The 21,131-nt window shown below is 39.1% G+C and overlaps 1 protein-coding gene across 3 annotated transcripts in view; it reads right to left on the bottom strand.

Annotated features, from left to right (window-relative positions):
• The window catches only part of Kdm3a (lysine demethylase 3A), a 50,607-nt gene that overhangs the window by 18,244 nt on the left and 11,232 nt on the right, over positions 1 to 21,131 (bottom strand). For all 3 annotated transcript variants that reach the window (XM_038318743.1, XM_038318744.1, XM_038318745.1), the window contains 7 exons: positions 19,675 to 19,777; positions 18,824 to 18,948; positions 18,514 to 18,586; positions 18,333 to 18,421; positions 12,469 to 12,632; positions 3,181 to 3,692; positions 483 to 687 (listed from right to left, as the gene is read on the bottom strand). In XM_038318743.1, coding sequence (XP_038174671.1) covers positions 483 to 687; positions 3,181 to 3,692; positions 12,469 to 12,632; positions 18,333 to 18,421; positions 18,514 to 18,586; positions 18,824 to 18,948; positions 19,675 to 19,777 — 1,271 coding nt within the window. The remainder of the gene's footprint in view (positions 1 to 482; positions 688 to 3,180; positions 3,693 to 12,468; positions 12,633 to 18,332; positions 18,422 to 18,513; positions 18,587 to 18,823; positions 18,949 to 19,674; positions 19,778 to 21,131) is intronic.

Raw genomic sequence — 21,131 nt, 5'->3', positions numbered from 1 at the left:
ACACTAGAAATGCACTATAAAGAAAAAGTTATCTGTAGTGATTTCCCAGAAACTTCAGCATTTTTCTATGACAATTATCTGAAAAGTACTTTTAATGTGGGTTTTTGTTGTTGCTTTGTTTTTGAGATATATATAAATAAAAATTGAGCGTTGGGAATTTAGCTCAGTTGGTAAAGTGTTTAGCATGCGCTGGGTTCCATCCCCAGCACCACATAAACCAAGCATGGTTTCTGCATGCCTATAAATCCCAGCACTCTGGAAATGGAGGGAGGATTAAGAGAATTCAAGGTCCTCCTTGGCTATACAGGGAATTTGAGGCCAGCATCGAATCTACGTATGAGAAAAGGTTGTAAAAGAATAATATACAGTTAAGCTCTAGACTTCCAAACACACAGTAAAAATACAATTTTTATATTCCAGGGTTCCTGCTGACAGAAGAAAAAGCACTTAAACACAGCCCACATCTTTCCTCAAATACTCACCTCCGGAAGTGAAAAAAGCGACAGAACACGGGCGAGTCCTTTTGCTGGTCCTTATCCTTGCGCAGGCTGTCTAACCGACACTCCCGACACTTGGGCAGCTGGGCCACGATGTTAACACAGGAGTCATCCTGAACAAAGGCCTCTCCGCTCTGCTGCAACTTTTTGAGTTTTTCTGGGTCTGTCAAAACCGACTTCCGGGCTGGGGCTAGGAACATAAGAGAAAGAAAATGAAACCTCAAGTTTCTGAACAGAGTGTCAACATTTGACTGAATTCTAATTAAAAAGTCAACATTCCTAAAGAAAGGGCATTCTTCTCCACTTTTGGTTTAGTTAAAATTTCTACAAAATAGCCCAAAAGAAGACAATTAAAGCAACAACTAGCAAAGTTTTGTTTAAAAAATAATAAAAAATTTAAATAATTAATAATAATAATCCCCATTTGGCAACCTAAACCACCAAATTCAACAGCCAGACTTAAAAATGAAAGTCAGTGTATCTTTGTCTTCCCAATGTTAGATGAGAGCAAGCTGCTAGGAAGACCTCCTCTAATCACTCTTGGTGCAGTCATGGCAGGGTGGGGGAAGCCTACCCAGGCCTGCCTCTGCAGATAGTACCTTGATTTTCATGCTCAAAAAGAAACTAGGTTAAGGCATTTTCTTGAAGTACTCTAAACAAAAAACTATTCTAAATAAAAACAAAATCATTTTCTCATTGTTCTACAAAATTAGAGCTATTTTCTAAATGTCTTCCACATGGGTAAGTAAAGTATGGAGGGTTTTAAAAATAATAGCACAGTGATTTTAGTTGCTCAGATAGTGAAAGGCACCACCCTTTGAGAGCTGCTCCAGGCTTCCACATATTATAGGTAGGTATAGTCCAAACTTTGGATTTTTTTTTTTAATCTGGCTTGAAAGAAGTACCTATAGATTAGTAAATTAGACTGTCTAAATGTAGCTTAAAATGGAATCTCTCAGGCCAGAGGCAAAAGTGCCAAAGCCCACTTCTGAGGCACCAAACTAAATAGAAAACCAGCTACTTGATTCCAGGTGTTTTTTGCTCTGTAGCCCCTATATGGAGCAAGGAAGCAGAATCCTTCTTTAGAGTCTATCTATATCCTCAAGCAACTGTAATGGGCACAACCCAGAGACTGATGGGCTGCTGGCCCACACCTGACAGCAGCATGTGCAGGTCCAGATAAGGGACAGAGGCACTGCAGAGTGAGATAAAAGCTGGACTCCAGAGCTCACTCAGGTACCTGCCACGTGTTTACTCAACTAGGATTTTCACTCCCTCTTCACAGAAACTAAAATGACTTGCTTCACCAACTAGCTGTGAGGGCTGATGACTCAAAAAGAATAAATAGAACAGATACACGGTTATGAATATTCACTTTCTCCTGGGGGTTACATAATGCCGAAAACAGTATGATATTTATGTAATTTTAAGCAAACTAACTACTTTATCAACTTGAGCCTCAAGAATGACAAAGCTGGGTTGAGAGAATTCCTAGGCCTTTATTTCTCTTTCTATTTTTCCAGAGCTATACGAAAAAAACACAAGTCAAGCTAACTACCCTGTCTTCTGCTGGCAGAGGCCGGCTATCACACTAGTGTGGGTCTGGCTGGCTGTGAACTCAGAGCACACTTTATACACAGAGTACATGGGACAACCTGAGGGAATTACTCTCTCCTTCCACCATGTGGCTTCTAAACTCAGGGCACCAGGCATCTTTACTCAACTGAACCATCCCACTGACACTATGGTTTCGTTTTGTTTTTTTCTAAACAGGGTTTTTATACTAGGGTTTTCAACAACTTTATAAAACCCACACTCATTTTTCATATACTGTTAATTCAGGTTGACTTCTTGTAATAGCTTTGAACCTTGACACACTGAGGTCCTTCCAATCTTCTAATCACTGTAACAGCACTTCTGATTACTGTCCTCATTAGAACGGACTGGCGCACAAGCCAAGGAATGCTTACCCAAAACACTTAAGGCCAGAAGTGCTGTCAATTTACGTAAGGACTATTGCATATACAATGCATTTGTGTGTGCCCATGCTGTAACTACAATTCCATCACATGAGGTCAAGAATGGAATTTTCCACTTGTGGTGTCTTGCTAGTGCTCAAACAGTTTCTGATTCTAAAACATTTATGAACTGGCTTAAGAACTGTTCAACTTGTAAGTATGAACCATAGTGTTCTATCCTCTCTGCACTGAGAGAACTCAGTCTGAAAACTGAGTATGCCAAGACCTACCCTTAACAACCATGCTTGGTGTTTCCACCCATGCCTGAGATGAGGGAGAGTGAAGGGGGAGAAAGCACATACATACATATGAACTACCAGTGTGAGCAAAAAGCCCCACTTCTCCAACCCCAGATGGATGCTACAAAAACAGCAATAGCCTAAAGACAAAGTAATCACCAGATCACTCTAGATTTTGCTTCAAATAGGATTTTTCTTACCATCAAAAATTAGGAATCATCTGACCCATTTTAGGTCATAGGGTAAATGCATGTAATAGAGTCCTTGCAACATTAAATGTTAATAGAAACTAATCCACAGGGTAAAATAAACTCATTTCTATAACATGGCTTATCTGAACTTGTTTCTACAGTCATTCTCTTATTTTTTTTTTAATCACAAGGGAAGAAACATATCATTCACCAATAAAGATTTCGAAACACTTACAAGTCTGGGTTTTATTACTGCTTCTTGTACAACAGCTTTCATTATCTACTTTTACTGACGTTTCCTTTAAATTTTGAGATTGGCACCCTAAATCTGAATGTTCGACCTTCTTTTCTGCACAACTATTAAGACTACCGACACCTGCTTTCACTTCAGGCTTATCTGAAAGACCATCGGATGTAGAAGTTGCATGTTCTAGGTGCTTCTGCAGTTCAGGAGTAGTGGCAACGTCCAGTTCTGCCTTAGAAGAAATCTTTGCAGGAAAGCACTCCTCTGGAAGGCCAGTGGCTGGCTGTGGGGCAGACTCGAGTCTGCTCTCCTCATCAGTGCTTGTTTTAGGCTGGATACAGCTACCTTTGGGCTCACTCAGGATTTTCAAGTCTCCAGCCCCAACCTGAGAAGATTTTGAAGAAAGCAATCCCGCTTTGCAGACATCTGGTTTTGTTCTCAGTACTTCAGGTTTTGTGTTTAGACAAGAAGAAAGTTCTTCTGGTAAACTCTGCTTATGACATCTGAAAAACATAATAGGGAAAAGTAGTAGCATCCTGGTCTTTCTTATGTCTTATCATTCTAAAATAATTCAGTTTGCTATGGCAACCAGCAAGAAAGAAAAAAGAAAACTATTATGGTAGAAAATTTTGGGTATGTTTCTGTGAGGTAGAGTGGAGAACAATCCATCCACGGCTCTGGAAAAGTATCTTACACACTCAGAAAAATGTAAACCTAAATGCTCCATGCATGCTCTCTAACACTGTAACTGCTCAAGTCACTTCTGCTTCTTAGCCTTCCCTCCAAACAAACACTGTCATATGTAATCAGAAAACACAGTAGTTAAGAAACCCAGTAGTTTTTAATGTGTCAAATTAAAAGTCTACACAAGGCCAATTACCATATCTCTTCTTTTTCTGTTTCAGAAAAACTTGTGCTGATGTCTCTTATATAATAAAAAAAATTAAATTTAAATTTGAAAGAGAAAACTAGTATTCTTGCATACCAAAACTTGAAAACTCAATCTCATAGCTGGCAGATGTATCAAGATAAAAGCTTTGAAGTTGAAGGGGAAGCCTAGCCCAAAACCTTGTTTTGTAAGGCGTGTCCCCCTTGGTTTAAAGGCGTGTCCCCCTTGGTCTAAAGGCGTGTCCCTCTTAGGCGTGTCCCTCTTGGGCGTGTCCCCCTTAGGCTAATATTGACTTATAAAATCTTGCGGGCCTGCGGCCCGCTCTCTCTTTGTTTTCCTGCCCTCCTCGCTGGAACCTTGGATTTGTAAGTTCCCTTTCCTTTCCTTTATTAAAACTGAAATATATATATTAAAGCTTGTCTGGTGAATCATAACTGCCGATCAACCACGCACCTTCATTTGGCGTCCAACTCGGGCATTTGGGAGCCTTCAGCTCCAGTTCCCACACTGCGTGGCAAGGATTCGGCCTTGGGCTCTTGATTGCTTCAGAGCAGTTTCCCAGACTAGCCTGTCCCAGCCCCGCTTGTACGGAGCAAAGGACGTGTGTGTGACTCGGTTTGGCCGAGCGGTTATTGCCCTAGCGACCTACTGGCAGGGAACGGTCATTTCAGGTAAAATTTCTTTTGATTAAAAAAAAAAAAAAAAAAAAAAAAAAAATGTCTGACCATATCACCGTTGAAAGCTTCTGCAGTCTATTTAATTGTACTATGGTAGAAATATTACAGGATACATATGATATTCCCATAACTTGGATGTTTATAGGGCTTGCAATTTTTCTCGTATTTGGTTTCTCCCTTACATGGTTTGAAAATAGAAAAATGATAAAGTCCTTACAGAATGAAACCAGGATTCTTAGGTCAGAGGTTGAATGCTTAAGAAAGGGCACAACTGTTTTGAGTAACAACTTTAAGTCGGTCGAGGTATTTGCAAAAACAATTCAGACGGACACCAAGAAAGAGTTTGAAGGTCTCAAGGAAGGGAATAAGGCTTTGTCTGATATGACTCGGTCAAATGAGCAAAATTTAGAAAAACTACAGTCTGATATTAAGGAGAGACTCATTGCTGCGGAGGAGAGAACAGCTGATTTGGATCGTAAACTTCAGTCCCTGTCTGAAACATTATCAGAGAGAATTAAAACTGCTGAATGTGAAAATCGGACTTTGTCTAAAGGATATGACAGATTGGCTGACAGATTGTCAATACAAGAAGGCACAATTCAGGCCATGAAAATTCTATCCAAGGATGAGACACTAACTCTACTGGACAAACTTCATGTTTTGGAATCCTCCATGAAGGCCTTGGAGCATAATTCTGGACAGGAGATCCAGGCCTTACAGAAGGCAATAGTAAGCAGATTAGAAAAGATTGAGGAAATTATAGAACAGGAGCAAACGGTACAAAGGCGAAATTTAACTCCGTCAATGAGTAAAACTCTCCGGGATAATTTCCATAAAGTTCTACCTGCCTTTCCAATAGTAACGTCAGAAAAGGTGACTGGTTCCAAAAACCCTAAAGTCATCAAGGAATATACATGGGAACCTGTCCGTATGAATGATCTCAAAGAAATTAAACAAGCTATTATGAACTTTGGGCTACATTCGTCCTTTGTTAGAGAGATGCTCAAAACTTGGTCTATAAGCAATAAGGCAACGCCTCATGATTGGGTACAATTAGTATCAGCTGTTCTAGAGAGTGGGTCACAATTAAATTGGAAATGCATGTTCAGACAAGAGGCTAAACTTTTAGAACAGCAGGAAAGAGCAAAGGGAATTGAGATCTCCCTAGATCAAATTCTAGGTGAAGGACTTTTCTCCGATCCTCTGGAACAAGCGAATTATGATGAACACACCTTATCCATATGTACTACAGCAGCTTTAAAGGCTTGGGACAGGGTTCAAGACCCAGGACAGAGACTGGAATCATATATCAGAGTTAAACAGGGTCAGAGAGAACCCTTTAGTGATTTTTTACAAAGGCTAACTAAAGCTGTACAGATAGGGATATCTGACCCAGAAGCAAGACGTATAATAATTGAATCTTTGGCTTATGAGAATGCCAATGTGGAGTGTAAAAGGATCCTGGGGCCTTTAAAGATGAGATCAGCGCCCTTGGACGAATGGGTCTTACATACAATGAATGTTGAATCATTTGACTATGGCACTGAAGCATGGGTCGAAGAAGCAATTTCTAATGCAAAAAGGAGGCATCAAGTTACCAAATGTTTTAATTGTGGCAAGATGGGACATATTAAAAGGAATTGCAGACAACGGATTTTCAGAAATAATAATAATAATAACAACAACAACAACAACAACAACAACAACAACAATAATAATAATAATAATAATGCCTCTTCTAGAAATAACAGACGTAGGAGGACTCAGCCTTCAGGTATATGTAGGAGATGTGGAAAAGGCAGACACTGGACAAATGAGTGCAGGTCAACAAGAGATAGACAAGGCAACCTGTTGCCACTGGGAAACTCAATGGGGGGCCTCTCGCAGGCCCCCATGGCGAATGTGGTCCAGTCATTTCCGGTTACTGCCGAGAACATGCCTCATCAAGAAAATTAGAAAGCCCCATGCCTGCTGTTAAAAGCAAAAATGGCCTGAAAGATGAGTTACGTGTATTTTGGCAGACTTTTATAAATGAACAAAGACCAAAGTTAAGAGTATGTGTAAATGGCGTTTTTATTACTGGCCTACTGGACACAGGTGCGGATGTAAGTATCATTACTCCAGAATCTTGGCATCCGTATTGGCCTCTTCAGGATGTAAATGTTCAGTTCCTGGGAATTGGAACCCTATCTCAAGTAAGGCAGAGCACGAGATGGGTTGAATGCATAGGGCCAGAAGGACAAATAGGAAAATTAAGGCCATATGTAGCCAATATTGCAGTGAATTTATGGGGCCGTGACCTGTTGCAGCAATGGAATACCCAAATTAACATTCCTGCTGCTTCTAGAGCCTATATCACCGAGGGAAATATTAAAAGATATTACAGAAGGCGGAAACCGGCTGTTCGGGCTGTACAAGAATGCAAAGCAATTGATGGCCCTTCAGAGATACGAACAGCACTGCCTCTAAAATGGTTGACTGAGAAACCAATATGGACAAAGCAATGGCCTTTAGCTGAGGAAAAGTTGCAGGCTTTAGAACAGCTGGTACAAGAGCAATTAGATGCTCGACATATAGAAGAATCTACCAGCCCTTGGAATTCTCCTGTATTTGTTGTTAAGAAAAAATCTGGTAAGTGGAGAATGGTGACAGATCTCAGGGCTATCAATAAGGTTATTCAACCTATGGGCTCTCTGCAATCTGGAATTCCTCTGCCATCTTTATTACCAAAAGGATGGCCTCTCATAGTAATTGATTTAAAGGATTGTTTCTTCACTATACCTTTACAAGAAAAGGACAGAGAAAAGTTTGCCTTCACAGTGCCTACTTATAATAACTCTCAACCTACAAGGAGATACCAGTGGACCGTCCTCCCACAGGGCATGTTGAACTCTCCCACCCTGTGCCAATATTTTGTAAATCAACCATTGCAAATAATACGCAAGCAATTTCCCAAGTCGATAATTTATCATTACATGGATGATATTCTGTTATCTGATTCAAACATGGCTACTTTAGAAAGACTGTTTGAAGAAGTAAAAATACTTTTACCTAAATGGGGATTGCAGATTGCTCCTGAAAAAATTCAGAGAGGAGATTCTGTTAATTATCTAGGTTATAAAATAGGTTTACAAAAAATTAAGACACAAAAAGCACAAATTAGGAGAGATCGGTTACGGACTCTCAATGACTTTCAAAGGTTGTTAGGAGACATTTCCAGCTTACGACCAGCTGTTGGCATAACACCTGATATGATAATTCATTTAAATAAAACCTTGGATGGTGAAAAAGACTTAAACAGTCCCAGAGAATTAACAGCTGAAGCAGAAAAGGAGCTGAGAATGATTGAAGAGAAATTACAAGAGACACATGTGGACAGGGTGAATCCAGAGCTCAGTTGTATTCTCGTCATATTGCCTTCCAAAATTTCTCCTACAGGAATTTTAATGCAGAGAGATGATATTATCTTAGAATGGATCTTTTTACCACATAAACCAAGTAAGAAAATAAAAACTTATGTGGAAAAAGTCTCTGAATTAATTATAAAAGGCAAATTGAGACTTCGTCAACTAGCAGGCATAGACCCAGCAGAAATTATAGTGCCTTTCACTGCTGATGAACTAAAAAAGTTGTGGGAAGATAACGAACCATGGCAAAGAGCTTGCGCTAATTTTTTGGGAGAAATCAATAACAACTATCCGAAAAGCAAGAGGCTTAACTTTATAAAGAGAACTTCTTGGATTCTCCCTCGAATCATCCGTGATGCTCCGATAACTGGAGCACGTACATTTTATACTGATGCTAATAAATCAGGGAAAGCAGGTTACAAATCAGAAGATTTGAGTAAGGTGGAACAAAGCCCTTATGATTCTGTCCAGAAGGCAGAATTATATGCCATTCTTATGGTGGTAAGGGATTTTAAAGAACCGCTTAATATAGTTACTGATTCACAATATGCAGAAAGAGTAATCTTACATATTGAAACTGCTGAATTTATACCTGATGATACAGAACTAACCTCATTGTTTATCCAGGTACAAGACATGATCAGGAACAGGCTTTGCCCTATGTATATAACACACATCAGATCCCATACGGGTCTGCCAGGTCCTCTAGCAAAAGGTAATGCAGAAATTGATCAATTGTTGATTGGTAGTGTGCTGCAGGCCTCTGAATTTCATAAAAAACATCATGTCAATAGCAAAGGCTTGAAGAAAGAGTTTTCTATTACATGGCAACAAGCTAAGGAAATTGTAAAGAAATGCCCTACTTGCTCTTTTTATAACCAAACACCACTGCCTGCAGGGGCTAATCCAAAGGGCACTCAAAGGAATGAAATCTGGCAGATGGATGTGTTTCACTTTGCAGAATTTGGCAAATTAAAATATGTACACCACACCATTGACACTTATTCAGGTTTTCAATGGGCAACTGCTTTAAGCTCAGAAAAAGCTGATTCAGTAATCACTCATTTATTAGAAGTTATGGCCATCATGGGTATACCTACACAAATAAAGACGGATAATGGTCCAGCTTATGTTTCTAGGAAAATGAAACAGTTTTTTGCTTATTACAATATTAAGCATGTTACAGGTATACCATACAATCCTACAGGTCAAGCAGTCATAGAAAGATCAAATAGAACTATAAAGGACATGTTAAACAAACAGAAAGGGGTGGAAAATACCCCTAGAAATAGGTTACATAGTGCTTTATTAACCTTGAATTTTCTCAACGCTAATGAGAAGGGGACAACGGCTGCAGAAAGACATTGGATAATGGAAAAGTCTGCTGAATTAAATCAACCAGTTTATTTCAAGGATGTGCTGACCTCGCAGTGGAAGCCAGGAGATGTGCTGCGTTGGGGAAGGGGTTTTGCTCTTGTCTCCACAGGAGAGGAAAAATTGTGGATACCGTCAAAATTAATAAAGGTTCGGTTTGAAGAGAAGAAGCCCCTTGGAAAAGAAAAATAATTCATTCACAAGGATGATGATCATACTGATGGTAAGAAAAGCATATAGGTTGGGGGCAGGGTTCTTTTCTTATCTCCACAGGAAACCACTCATCTTCAAAGAACTTAAGGGACCCTGGATATTTAAATACTGATGCATGGACACTAGTTACAACCTAATATGGATCAACACAGAACCCGAATATGTTTAGTAAGTATAAAACATTTTTTTACATATATACTGTGCCTTTATTTATATGTATATAGAGCTGGTTTTGGAGTTGGACTATGGCTCAGTCCTTCTTCAATTCCAAGCCTGTTTATAAGAGATATCTCAGAGTTTCTGTCTCAGGTCAGGAGCCATGAAATGGGACAGAATAATAATAATAATAATAATAATAATAATAATAATAATGATGATGATGATGATACTTGATAAACTTTCTTTGCCTTTCCTCATATCTGTCTGTCTTTATTATACCTTCCATCGAATATATATGTCTGTATATGTCTTTGTAGATAATGTTTACCTTTCCTGTAACAAACAACAAATTTTCCTTCAGTAATCTTTGAAGTTTCCAGGATGAAGATGGGGCCCCACAACATCAATTTCACCTGGTTACTATGACGTCATGTTTTTTAATAGCGCTAAAATTAGACCTTTTTTTGGTTTTTTTTTTTGGTACCAACTACACAAGACAGTTTCAAATGGTGTACAATTTTGACAACACTCTGGCCGGACCTCCTCAAAACACTCAGAGGCTAGTTACAATTTCCTCGACAAAATGTTATTCTGGGAATTTTACCATCATTTGCTTTCATGGAACCCCCTGAGAAGAACGTCGCCCCCATGTCAGCTAGAAGCAATCTTAGAGGACGACGCCCCCTCTCCCAACAGAGTTTGCCCTCTGGTTTAGGGACATCATTTGGTAGATGGTATAGGGTTGAGGGGATGGGGGAGGTATTATATGGACTCAGGGGTGTTTAAAAAAAAAAGGGGGGGGGGGATTACCTGGTTTGATGGGATGATTGGTATTTGTGAATTATTGTTATTAGAAAATTGCATTGGTGTTGATTCTTGTATATTGAACATTGTATGCGAGTATGCTTCTACCTCTATTGTATGAGAGTATGCTTCTACCTCTGTTTAAAACAATTGTTATATTGAGATATTTATCATATTGCAATGTACATTTCTACCTCTGATATTATTTGTATAATGACATTGTTTACGTTTGGGGATATTGTCCTCATTTATTGCACAGTTGTTTTTCAGGTTTTTTAGATACATAGAAATTATATTTAGTATAGATAGTATAATCTTCGACCTCTTTGAAGAGCTGTAGAACATGGCCTTTAATATAACCTAGAGTTTGGTACTTATGAGACACAATCACTCCTGGCAACACCACTCTACTCCCGAGAGAATGTTGAGCACCAAAGACACTCCACTGGGAGCTTGTCTTCTTCTTGGCAGAAGTGGCCTTTAGGCAAAGAAAAAGCCCATACCTCGACCACTGACAGAGTTTCAGAGTATCCGTAAATGGATAAAAACAGGATTGTCTTATCTTGCCAAGACAGGGTTGGACAGTTCTACAAAAAGTTCCTTGCCTTTGAAAAATGTTATGTCAGTTGTGTTAGGCCTTAGCCAAAGTTGGTTGCCTCAACATTGCAAAACGAAACTTTGGGTGACTGCCCAGGTAGTTAGTTGTCTCTGTCATTTGTTGCACATTTTGGAAGTTTCTTGTTTGTACTTCCTGGTTGCTTAAGTAATATTACTTCCCTTCTCAGATCTTTGATGGGGTTGAAGATTAGATAATTGTAGTTACCCTCTACATTATTTAGACTCCTTGAAATAGAATACTTAGTAAAACTTTTGTTATATGTTTCTTCTTAATATTGTTTGTAATTTTATATTTATTATTTGTTCCTATTGAATATAGTTGTATTTGGTTTGGTTCTGTCTTATTTAGACAAAAGGGGGAGATGAAGGGGAAGCCTAGCCCAAAACCTTGTTTTGTAAGGCGTGTCCCCCTTGGTTTAAAGGCGTGTCCCCCTTGGTCTAAAGGCGTGTCCCTCTTAGGCGTGTCCCTCTTGGGCGTGTCCCCCTTAGGCTAATATTGACTTATAAAATCTTGCGGGCCTGCGGCCCGCTCTCTCTTTGTTTTCCTGCCCTCCTCGCTGGAACCTTGGATTTGTAAGTTCCCTTTCCTTTCCTTTATTAAAACTGAAATATATATATTAAAGCTTGTCTGGTGAATCATAACTGCCGATCAACCACGCACCTTCATGAAGTATGTTATATATATTAGAAATATCAGAAATCCCTATACAAAATACAAATCTAACAATACATAGCACCAGCAGGATGAAACTCTTGTCCTGCTATGAATAGCAAGCCATCATGAATGGTCAGAACCCAAAGCAGCAGGACAAGCTGATTACTTGCTTGTACATGAAATTTATTCACTATTTCTTCTACTTCCTTTTAAAAAATATTTTTATTTAATTCTTTGACATTTCCATACATTTATACAATGTATTGTTTTTAATAGATTTATTCATTTTACATGTGTTTTGTCTGAATGTGTGTTCCACCTGTGTACCTGCCTGGTACCTCTGGAAGCCAGAAAGAGGGCACTGGATCCACTGGAACTGGAGTAATGGATGGCTCTGAACATAGTGCTGGGAATAAGCCCCAGGTCTTTTGTAAGAGCAACTTCATTGCCGTTCCGAAAACCCTTAAAGCACTATTCACTCACCCTTGAGGAAGTTTCGCTCCAATGTTAGGTGGAGAGTTGGCTGCCTGGGGAGTATTTTGCTGTCTTGGCTCCTTGCTAGAAGGAGTTGCTGCAGTACAGCCAAGCAGTATCTCCTTAAAAACTGTTGTGGGAACAGACTGTACAGGGCACACACTGGGAGAGGCCTAAAAGATACCAAACGAACAGACATTAAATACATAATCCATAGTGGAAAATAATGTTAATGAAATTAAAGATAGTTTCCTTTGTTTAATACTAAGCAAGCACAAAATCATGGCCAAATAAAGACCAGCATAACAAACAAGTGATAAATCAAACACCAAGAATGCTTATCTGATCTCTGCCACTATAAGGAAATGTGGCAATGCATAGAGGTGAACTTTTAAGTGACAGCTTCAATGGTAGCTGCTTCACATGCAATCATCTGGACATGACTTGAGTGCCCACCACGCACTTACTGCGTAGATTGGCAGGAGACCAGACCACATAGGACTCTTGTAGGCAATGGAACCTACTGGGTACCACGATAAGCCTTGGCAATGCAATAAAGATTGAGGACACGATTCTTGTTCTTATGTGGCTCATCAAGTCACAAAGGTCACCCCAAGCTGTAAAAAATATTAAGTCATGACTGGCCTATGGGAAAAAGCTTGGATATCTTTCCCCCTACCCTTTCCATGTAATTTTACCTTTGAAAGAATAAAAATATTAGAGATTCATATCTGCTATTTATATTAGCTGCAGAAATAGAATTTCCTACCATGAGAAAAAAAAACAACATATAAACTCTAGACAACTTTTGTATGGTAAGAGTGTACAGTCAGTCTACCAGTTTCTACTGGACTCCATCTGTCCATCAGGCCCTTCTCAGTATGTCATATACCATGATCTGTATTTACCAAATCCAAACTTAAAGTCTTCAGTTCTTCATCCAATAACCTCTAAACTATGACACACGAATTTCCTCAAATTCTTAAAACCGAACAATTGCCAATATGTTAAATGCTACCTATTCATGAATCATTTCTTCATTTACTCTGGCAGCCTTGAAAAGACTAATACAGAATTTTATATAAAAAAAGAAATAAGAAAAATTATCAATGTTCTGGAATTGTTTTGATAACCACCTATGAAATCACTGTCTCCAAAAGCCAAATCACCACATTATTATAAATGCTTATTCAAGGTTCACTTTTACCAAGCATCTCTACCATCTGCCACCTCCCTTTCTTTGGATACATCAAGAGGTGATGTGAATACTTCTCCTTAATACACTTGGAATACACTCCAAAAACAACAATCTGTTTAAGTCAAGAAACTTTCCATATTCCCCACTTCCCACAACCAATCAATAAATCATGTCTCCATTTTCAAAGTATCTACTGAATCTTTCCATTTTTATGACACCACTACTGTTTCTCCCAGACTATTCTGACTTCCCTCCATTTTAGCTAATCCTAATTCATGTTTCTTCTACCCAGATCTATCTCATTGTAGACTAACATTTATAAAACATTCATCAAGTAGGACTATCGCCCACTACCTACAAGAATCCCGTATGGTTCAGCCTGCTGCCAACCATCACTCCCTCTCACTTAACTATCAGTTGTCCACATTACTAACTAAACTGGATTTTCTTCCAACATTCATCCTAAGCTCTTTCTAGTCTGGGCTTTGTACTTGCTATTCCTGCTGTCTAGTTTTCAGTGGCTGGCTGCTTCCATCTTCTTACCCTTAGTTAAATAAAGTGCTACTCCTCAGAGTCTCAGGTCACTCACTGCCAAGAGTGTTCTAGCAGCCACACCTTAGCTTTATCACAGCCCCATTTTCCTTTTCCAAAGCACCTGTTACACTAGGAAGTATCTTTTCCTTAGTTGTTGCACAATGTACACTTAGGAGCATAGGCCCACTCCTTTATCCTGTCTGAACTCATCAAGCCCGACATAAGGCAGCTGACCAGTAACACTGGTGGGATGATATGTGCATGAAGAGATGAATGACAAACACAGCAGCACTTCATACTCTTAAGTAGCTGGAGGTAAGTGTTGGAAGTTACCTGAAAAGATAGGCAGTAGTAGTGCTCACCACAGTGGATCAGATCTCTCACAGAGTACTCAGTAAATTTTCACTGGAAGGGGAGATTACAGTCTGCTGCTTTTACAATGGTGACTCCCCACACGAAGGAAAGGCATTGGGGAGAAGTAACAACAGTGGTAAAAGCACTGGATTCTAGTGTCAGACCTTGGTTTGAAATTTGAAATTTTCCAAGTTTCTGACACTTCTTATCCACTGTTCCCATTTACTACAGTGCTTAACACACAGGAAAATCAGTTTTAGAGATAAGCTCGTAAAGCAAGAAAATCTTGTCCAAATGTTCTTGATTATGTCACTGTGTGACAGAATCAGCATTAACTGAGACTGCATTTTAAGAATCTGAAGAACACCTGCCCACACCCTGTCTAAGACTCAACTCAACAGGGACAGGATTCCTAATCCCCAAACCCATCTTCACGCACACACTTCTGCACTGGCCTCTGACTTGACAAAGGTCAAAGTTTCTTCTTACCTGAAGAGTTTTCCCTGAAGGTCTTCTATACCAGTCATGGCAATAGTTCCTCCCTGCCAGCAGACGGAGATAATATAATTGAGTGTACGACAGTATTCTAAAAAGGTCACTGCTGGCTCGCACTCCTCAGCAGACTCTCCCAATTAACCAAACAGCATCATAACTCTGAGGAATAGTCTGCTAGGCAGAGAAGACCTTCAAGGAGCCAGATGTCACTGGCAAACATGTTTATCTTTACCACACCACAGCCAAATGTCTCACCTACCTAATCCCAAACTCCTGTCTTCCAAAGGCCACCCTAAAAGTAAACCTGTGCCAGTGTAATGTATTTGGGAAATGATGCCAAGTGTATGGCTGTACTCACCTGCCACTTATATTTACAGTAACTGCCTGCTTCCTCTTTCTTTACCTTTCCAATTCTCATGAAAACTAGGTCAGGCCAGTGTTTCCAAACTTTTAATTATAAAATCACTCAGATATTAAAGGACACTGATTTGGGAAAATATTCACAAGGAATCAAGGAGGATACAAGAGAGCAATCTTTTAGTTTCAAAAGAGACATTAACACCGGGCCTCTGTGATACAAAAAAGGAAGGGCAAGAGGAAGGAGCCCAGAGGAAAAGCTACTATTTCTTTGCTTTGCTGTACTTTTGTAGACTAACCACAAATTTTGAAGTAATAGCGCCGGATTCCACAAGCCTCCAGTACTCAGGTAAAAACCTACTACTTACAAATTCCTTTAGAATAGCATAGAATTCAAGTTGATATTTTTTCATTCGTCTTCTGCTCCCAGAAGTCACCCATAATGATGAAAAACTTAAGGAGGCAATCCAATGAGCATATCATATTATAACCCAGACTTAAGTGATTCTCCTGCTTTAGATTTCTTATAACTGGAACAGAAAAACTACACCACTGTGTCTGATAAAAAGTGATGTCTTTAAAATATGGAATATGGTTTTACATTTTCTGTGTGTAGGTTAATGAACTATCTGCAGGCCAAAGTTCCGACTTAATTTTTAAATAGTCTCTAACAATCAGTTCAAGAGCATACAAACTTACCAAGCATGAAGAGATATTACAAACATGCTCCAAGTTAAATGAAGTCTTCCTTCCCTCCCAGTGGAAGGCAGGCAGAGGATCACTATGTATCAGCATGTTAGAAGCACCTCAAACAAAAGCTGACCTAGCTTCACTGCCCTTCCCACATCAGAGGAACTGACACACCCCAAGAGGTTGTCTACAGACCCCAATTCTGTCAGCATCTCAGGACAACTTTCCAATATCCAAACAAGGTACCCCATCCTCACTCCTTTACCCTTCTCCACACGCCTCTCGCACTCTCACACTTCTGACTATCCAAGCCCATGCACTCTCCATGACAGGTAACACTCAGCCAACTGGCCTTCCCTCGCTTCATCACAGATGGTTAACAATGCTCCCAAGTCAAAAGCTGGCAGGTTAAAATTGTTCCCACTCTTACTTAGCTTCTCACAACCCTGAATGTCTTGGAAAGACCTCTCTGAGCTTCACTCTAAGATGCACTGCAATCATTTTCTTTTTATAGTCCTTTAACACTTTTTTTCTAAAACCCTTACTACCCACTTCCTTCTAGAGTAAGGATCTCTAACCAGTGCAGACCCTTCCTATATTGAGAAACTACACAGTACTATATGTGATCAGCTGACCACAACACTTGAGTTTTCAACTTGTTTGTTCATCACACTGTACCAGGTATTCCCCTACATCCTCAGCCCAACACCTAGTCTTCCACCAAGTCAAATTAAAGTTATTCTCTTAGGTTACCACCTCATTTGACGCGCACTTACAATAGCTACTAACATTACCAGTGCCCATGTTTCCACTGTCACTTCCTCCCAGATCACAACATACATTCAAGACCAAACTGAGGCATCCCTTTCGCCTCTGAAGGTGCTTCTTTTTTCTTCTCATGCCTCTTGTCCTCCAGCCATAATGAAATACTTCCCCTTAAGCAAACACGACAAGTTCTTTCTCTGAGAGCTGCTTGTGAGGTGCCTGAACAGCTCTTGCTCAGGACATGCCCTTCGAGCTTGGAAGCACCTCCGAGAGTCTCTCTTTTTCTCTAAAGACTTGGCTCTTTGAGAAGGGAAGTCCAAATACTTTCAGTCTCCAAGACTAGACATCTAGCACATAGTAAACACACCATCTTTCTACTTTCCTGGATTAGTATATTTGAAATTAAATGAAAAGAAATAATACAAATTTCTACAATGACATCTTGATTCTTTCCTGAATGATGTGAGCCTATGCCAAAAATGTTCGAGACTAGACATTTGCAAGGAAGACAAAAAGCTTTTATCACCTTGATTCAGGAACCCTTGGGCAAAGTACCAAAGCTCTTATTGTCTTAATATAAAAAAAGGTGCAGGGAAGGCCGTTAGACCCCAAACTAATCTGGGTTTCTGTCACACAGTGCTTGCTTTAGTTCTACATGATCCTATTATCTACCCTCCTGTACTTGATCCAAAACCCTAGCTAGATTCATTCACTGACTCACGATCCATTCTGCTTTCCTTTGCCTTTTCCCTCAATATTCAAGTGTCCCTCTTAAATGCTGTAAGCTCAGTATCATTCTAGTCAATTTTAGAACTCTAAACTTGAACCTGGAGAATCATAATGTGGGAAATTATTAACATGTTCATTTGGATCCCTAAATGGTAAAATTTATTAGCCCTGTAACAGGTCCTAAAGACAAAAGGACAAATAGCCCTAAACAGTATTTCAGAAGAGAATTAAATAAAACAACTAAACTCACATGGGATCTATAAAATCCTGTTTTTCTAAGCCAAGATTAATCAACTATTTATTCTAAAAAGGTAACATATCTATATACTTAATCACAAATGATCAATACGAGGTATCATTATCATGAGGCTGAGGGTCCTATTTCAACAGACAAGCTTCTGATAATCCCAAGGTTCTTCCCTTTCTCTCATGCCAGGCGTGTTTCCTTCCAACTTAACCATACAACTCAATTACCTTCATGACATCTCCAATGATAAACTGTCACACAATGAGAGTGTTCATCAAATAACTATTAAAAAAATAAAACTTTTGGCCCCCAAAAATAGTGAACCAGAAATTTATATTATCTCCATCTGCTTAAGTACAGAAATTATGGCCAAGATCTGGAACTTAAAGCAGCAGCAGACAAGACAGAACAGAGGAGCAGAACAAACTGCTGCATCACTATTAAAGACTAGCCATGCAATGTCAGAGTTAAACAGTTTCACAATGACAAAAAGAAATCAGTTACCTCAGAGCAAGATTTTGCTTGTTTAGGAACCAAACTTCCATTCTTCTCAGAAGACTTGCGTTTTACAGCCCCAACTCTTGAAGAATTACCTACAACACAGAACAGTGGGTAAGCAGCGCGCCTTTCTCTTACTGTGAGGATAAAGAAATGAGGAAGAACAGTTTTAATCAATGTGTCTTACCACATGTCACAAAGTTATCATGCACAACTTCAACATGAATCAGTGCAGGGTCGACAATTTTCAGTGCTGGAATCTTAAAAATAAAACAAATACACTGGAAAATTTTAAAACGTTGAGAACAATACTTGGAAATGAATGCAACTAACAAAGCAATAGGGACACCATACAAAAAACTTCTTTTCACAATGACTGTAATGCTTTTCATTTCTAACTCCAACATTTGATAGAAAAAGGGGCTTAGAACCAAAATCAAAGTCGCTCTGTACAGCATTCTGCCCTAGAGGATGACATCAATTATCACTGCTTTTACCTCCTCACAGTTGACTTGAAGAGTTTTTGATGTTGGGTTTCCATTTACAACAGTTGCTGAAAACCACTGAGTAGATGGATCCAAGCTATAAATTTTTACTTCTGAACCAACAAGGTTCTTATCACCTTAAAAATAAAAAAGAAAAACAATTGCATTCTTTCTCTTAAGAATAGCAATGTATTTATACTGCTGTACTCTATGAGACTGAGAAGTACCAAACTAGTCACCACAAGTGAGCTGTTCCCTGTAACTATTAAGGCTCAAAAAACAAACAAAACTAAAGCAAAATCTTATGGCTATGAAGCTGACTGAGAAACCCATAACAGTAAACAGAAAGGTGAAGATTATCAAATAATATCTTATCAACTTCATATAACAAAAATTCCAAAAACAGCAAATCTATGTCAAAATATAGCTGGTTTTGTAAGTGTCACCTCTCAAAATTTATTTGGTATAATAAATCCACTGGTCACCTCCTACATATAGAAAGCAACAAACTTGCCCTTTTTTTTTTTTTTTTTTTTTTTTTTTTTTTGGTTTTTTCGAGACAGGGTTTCTCTGCAGCTTTAGAGCCTGTCCTGGAGCTAGCTCTTGTAGACCAGGCTGGTCTCGAACTCACAGAGATCCGCCTGCCTCTGCCTCCCGAGTGCTGGGATTATAGGCGTGCGCCACCACCGCCCGGCTCAAACTTGCCTTTTTTTAAATTTTCAAATTAAAAAGAAATTTCCAATTTCTACCATCAAAAAAAATGTTTCTTCCAATGAAGAGTAAGTGAAAAATCTAAATACTAGCTTCTTATCGGTCCATCATTGGCTAATTCATGACCCATCAACAACAGATTATCTACACACCTTGTAAAAGATGGCTTTCATCCAAATGTTTTACAATCAAAGCTTGAAATTCTTTACTGACTGTCTGATTATCAGCAAGAGAAAGCCGAATACTGTTTACATCCTGTAAAATTAAAGACCGCAAGAGTTATTTATGAATGTTAAGAGTTGGATCTTTCAATTGGTTCAGTAAGATTAATTAAGATGATATCTACTAATCATTTGATTGTAAACTACTACAACTCCAGTGAATTGAACAGGTCAAAAACCACCAATCACAAGTATTCAGCAGACTGAAATTAAACCACCCAAGTCAGGAGCATGAAATGAACTATGGGCTGGACTGGAGAGATGGCTCAGGAAGAGTTCTGAAGTCTTAGTCTGCTCTTCCAGAGCACCCATTTTGGTTCCCAGCATCCACATCAGATGTCTGTTAGCTCCAGCTCCAGGGACCCAATGCCCTCTTCTGGTCTTCAAGGGCACCCATACATATGGCATACACTCATACAGACACATAAAAATAATTTATTTTCAATAGGCAAACTAGGAGTCAACATGACATAATTTTGGTTATAGGAATAAAACACAAATCAAACTGACCAATTCAGATAAAAATATTCTATATCCCAAACCCTATTAAGGATCAGGAAAAGTGGGAAAACACACAAGACAGATGCATAATGTCAATTCATTGAAATTACTGTTTTTATCAAACAACTTATTTCACATAAACTCATTTAATCTAATAGTATTCCAAATGCATTTCTTGTTATAAAAGGTGAAGGGACAAACAGAAAAATCTGAATGAATAGCCTAAGACTTCAGAACAGGCTTGTTCTGAGACACTCTGTTCTTGGCAGTAGCTCCATTCTTGGCATTATTCCACAGCTCCCTGGTTTTGTGTGCATAACCAGTTATAATAAATTTATACAAAAACTGTCAATAGGAATCACTTGACAAACCCAACTTCTAACAGAGCAAAGAAAAAAGGTATTAGTCAAAGAGCCCTCCAGTAGCAGACCTTGAGGCTTATCCTGTACGGCCCTGGATGAGGCTCTCTCATGTCTCCTGCTGGAAACAACTAGGCTCAGAGTAAGAGGCCATGCTAGAAAACTGCATTTCTTTAGTCGGATAACATCAGATAAACCTAGAAGCTCCATAAATACTCAAAGTCAACGACCAAACACTCAGATGCATTTTAAGATGATTTGCCAATTCCTACTACAAAATGAATCAATGTATTAACAAAGATAGCTACACAGGGTTCACTAATGAAACAGACTAACTCTAGTCGTCTAGGACTTTTAGGGCACAAGAAATCTGTCAGTGAGTTCAGATACCCTTTGCTTACTCACAGATTATCATATTCAATGTCAAGACAGTTTCAATTCCAATTTCTGCATATGTCAAAGGGGTTTTCAGGTGCAATCTATATTACTTTAGAGCAAGCATACCACAGGGTAATAACAGCCTCCAAC

Source organism: Arvicola amphibius, chromosome 2, assembly GCF_903992535.2.
Source record: "Arvicola amphibius chromosome 2, mArvAmp1.2, whole genome shotgun sequence".
NCBI classification, from domain to species: Eukaryota; Metazoa; Chordata; class Mammalia; order Rodentia; family Cricetidae; genus Arvicola; species Arvicola amphibius.
The sequence above is the reverse complement of the archived record's forward strand: the minus strand, read 5'-3'. Positions and strand labels throughout refer to the sequence as shown.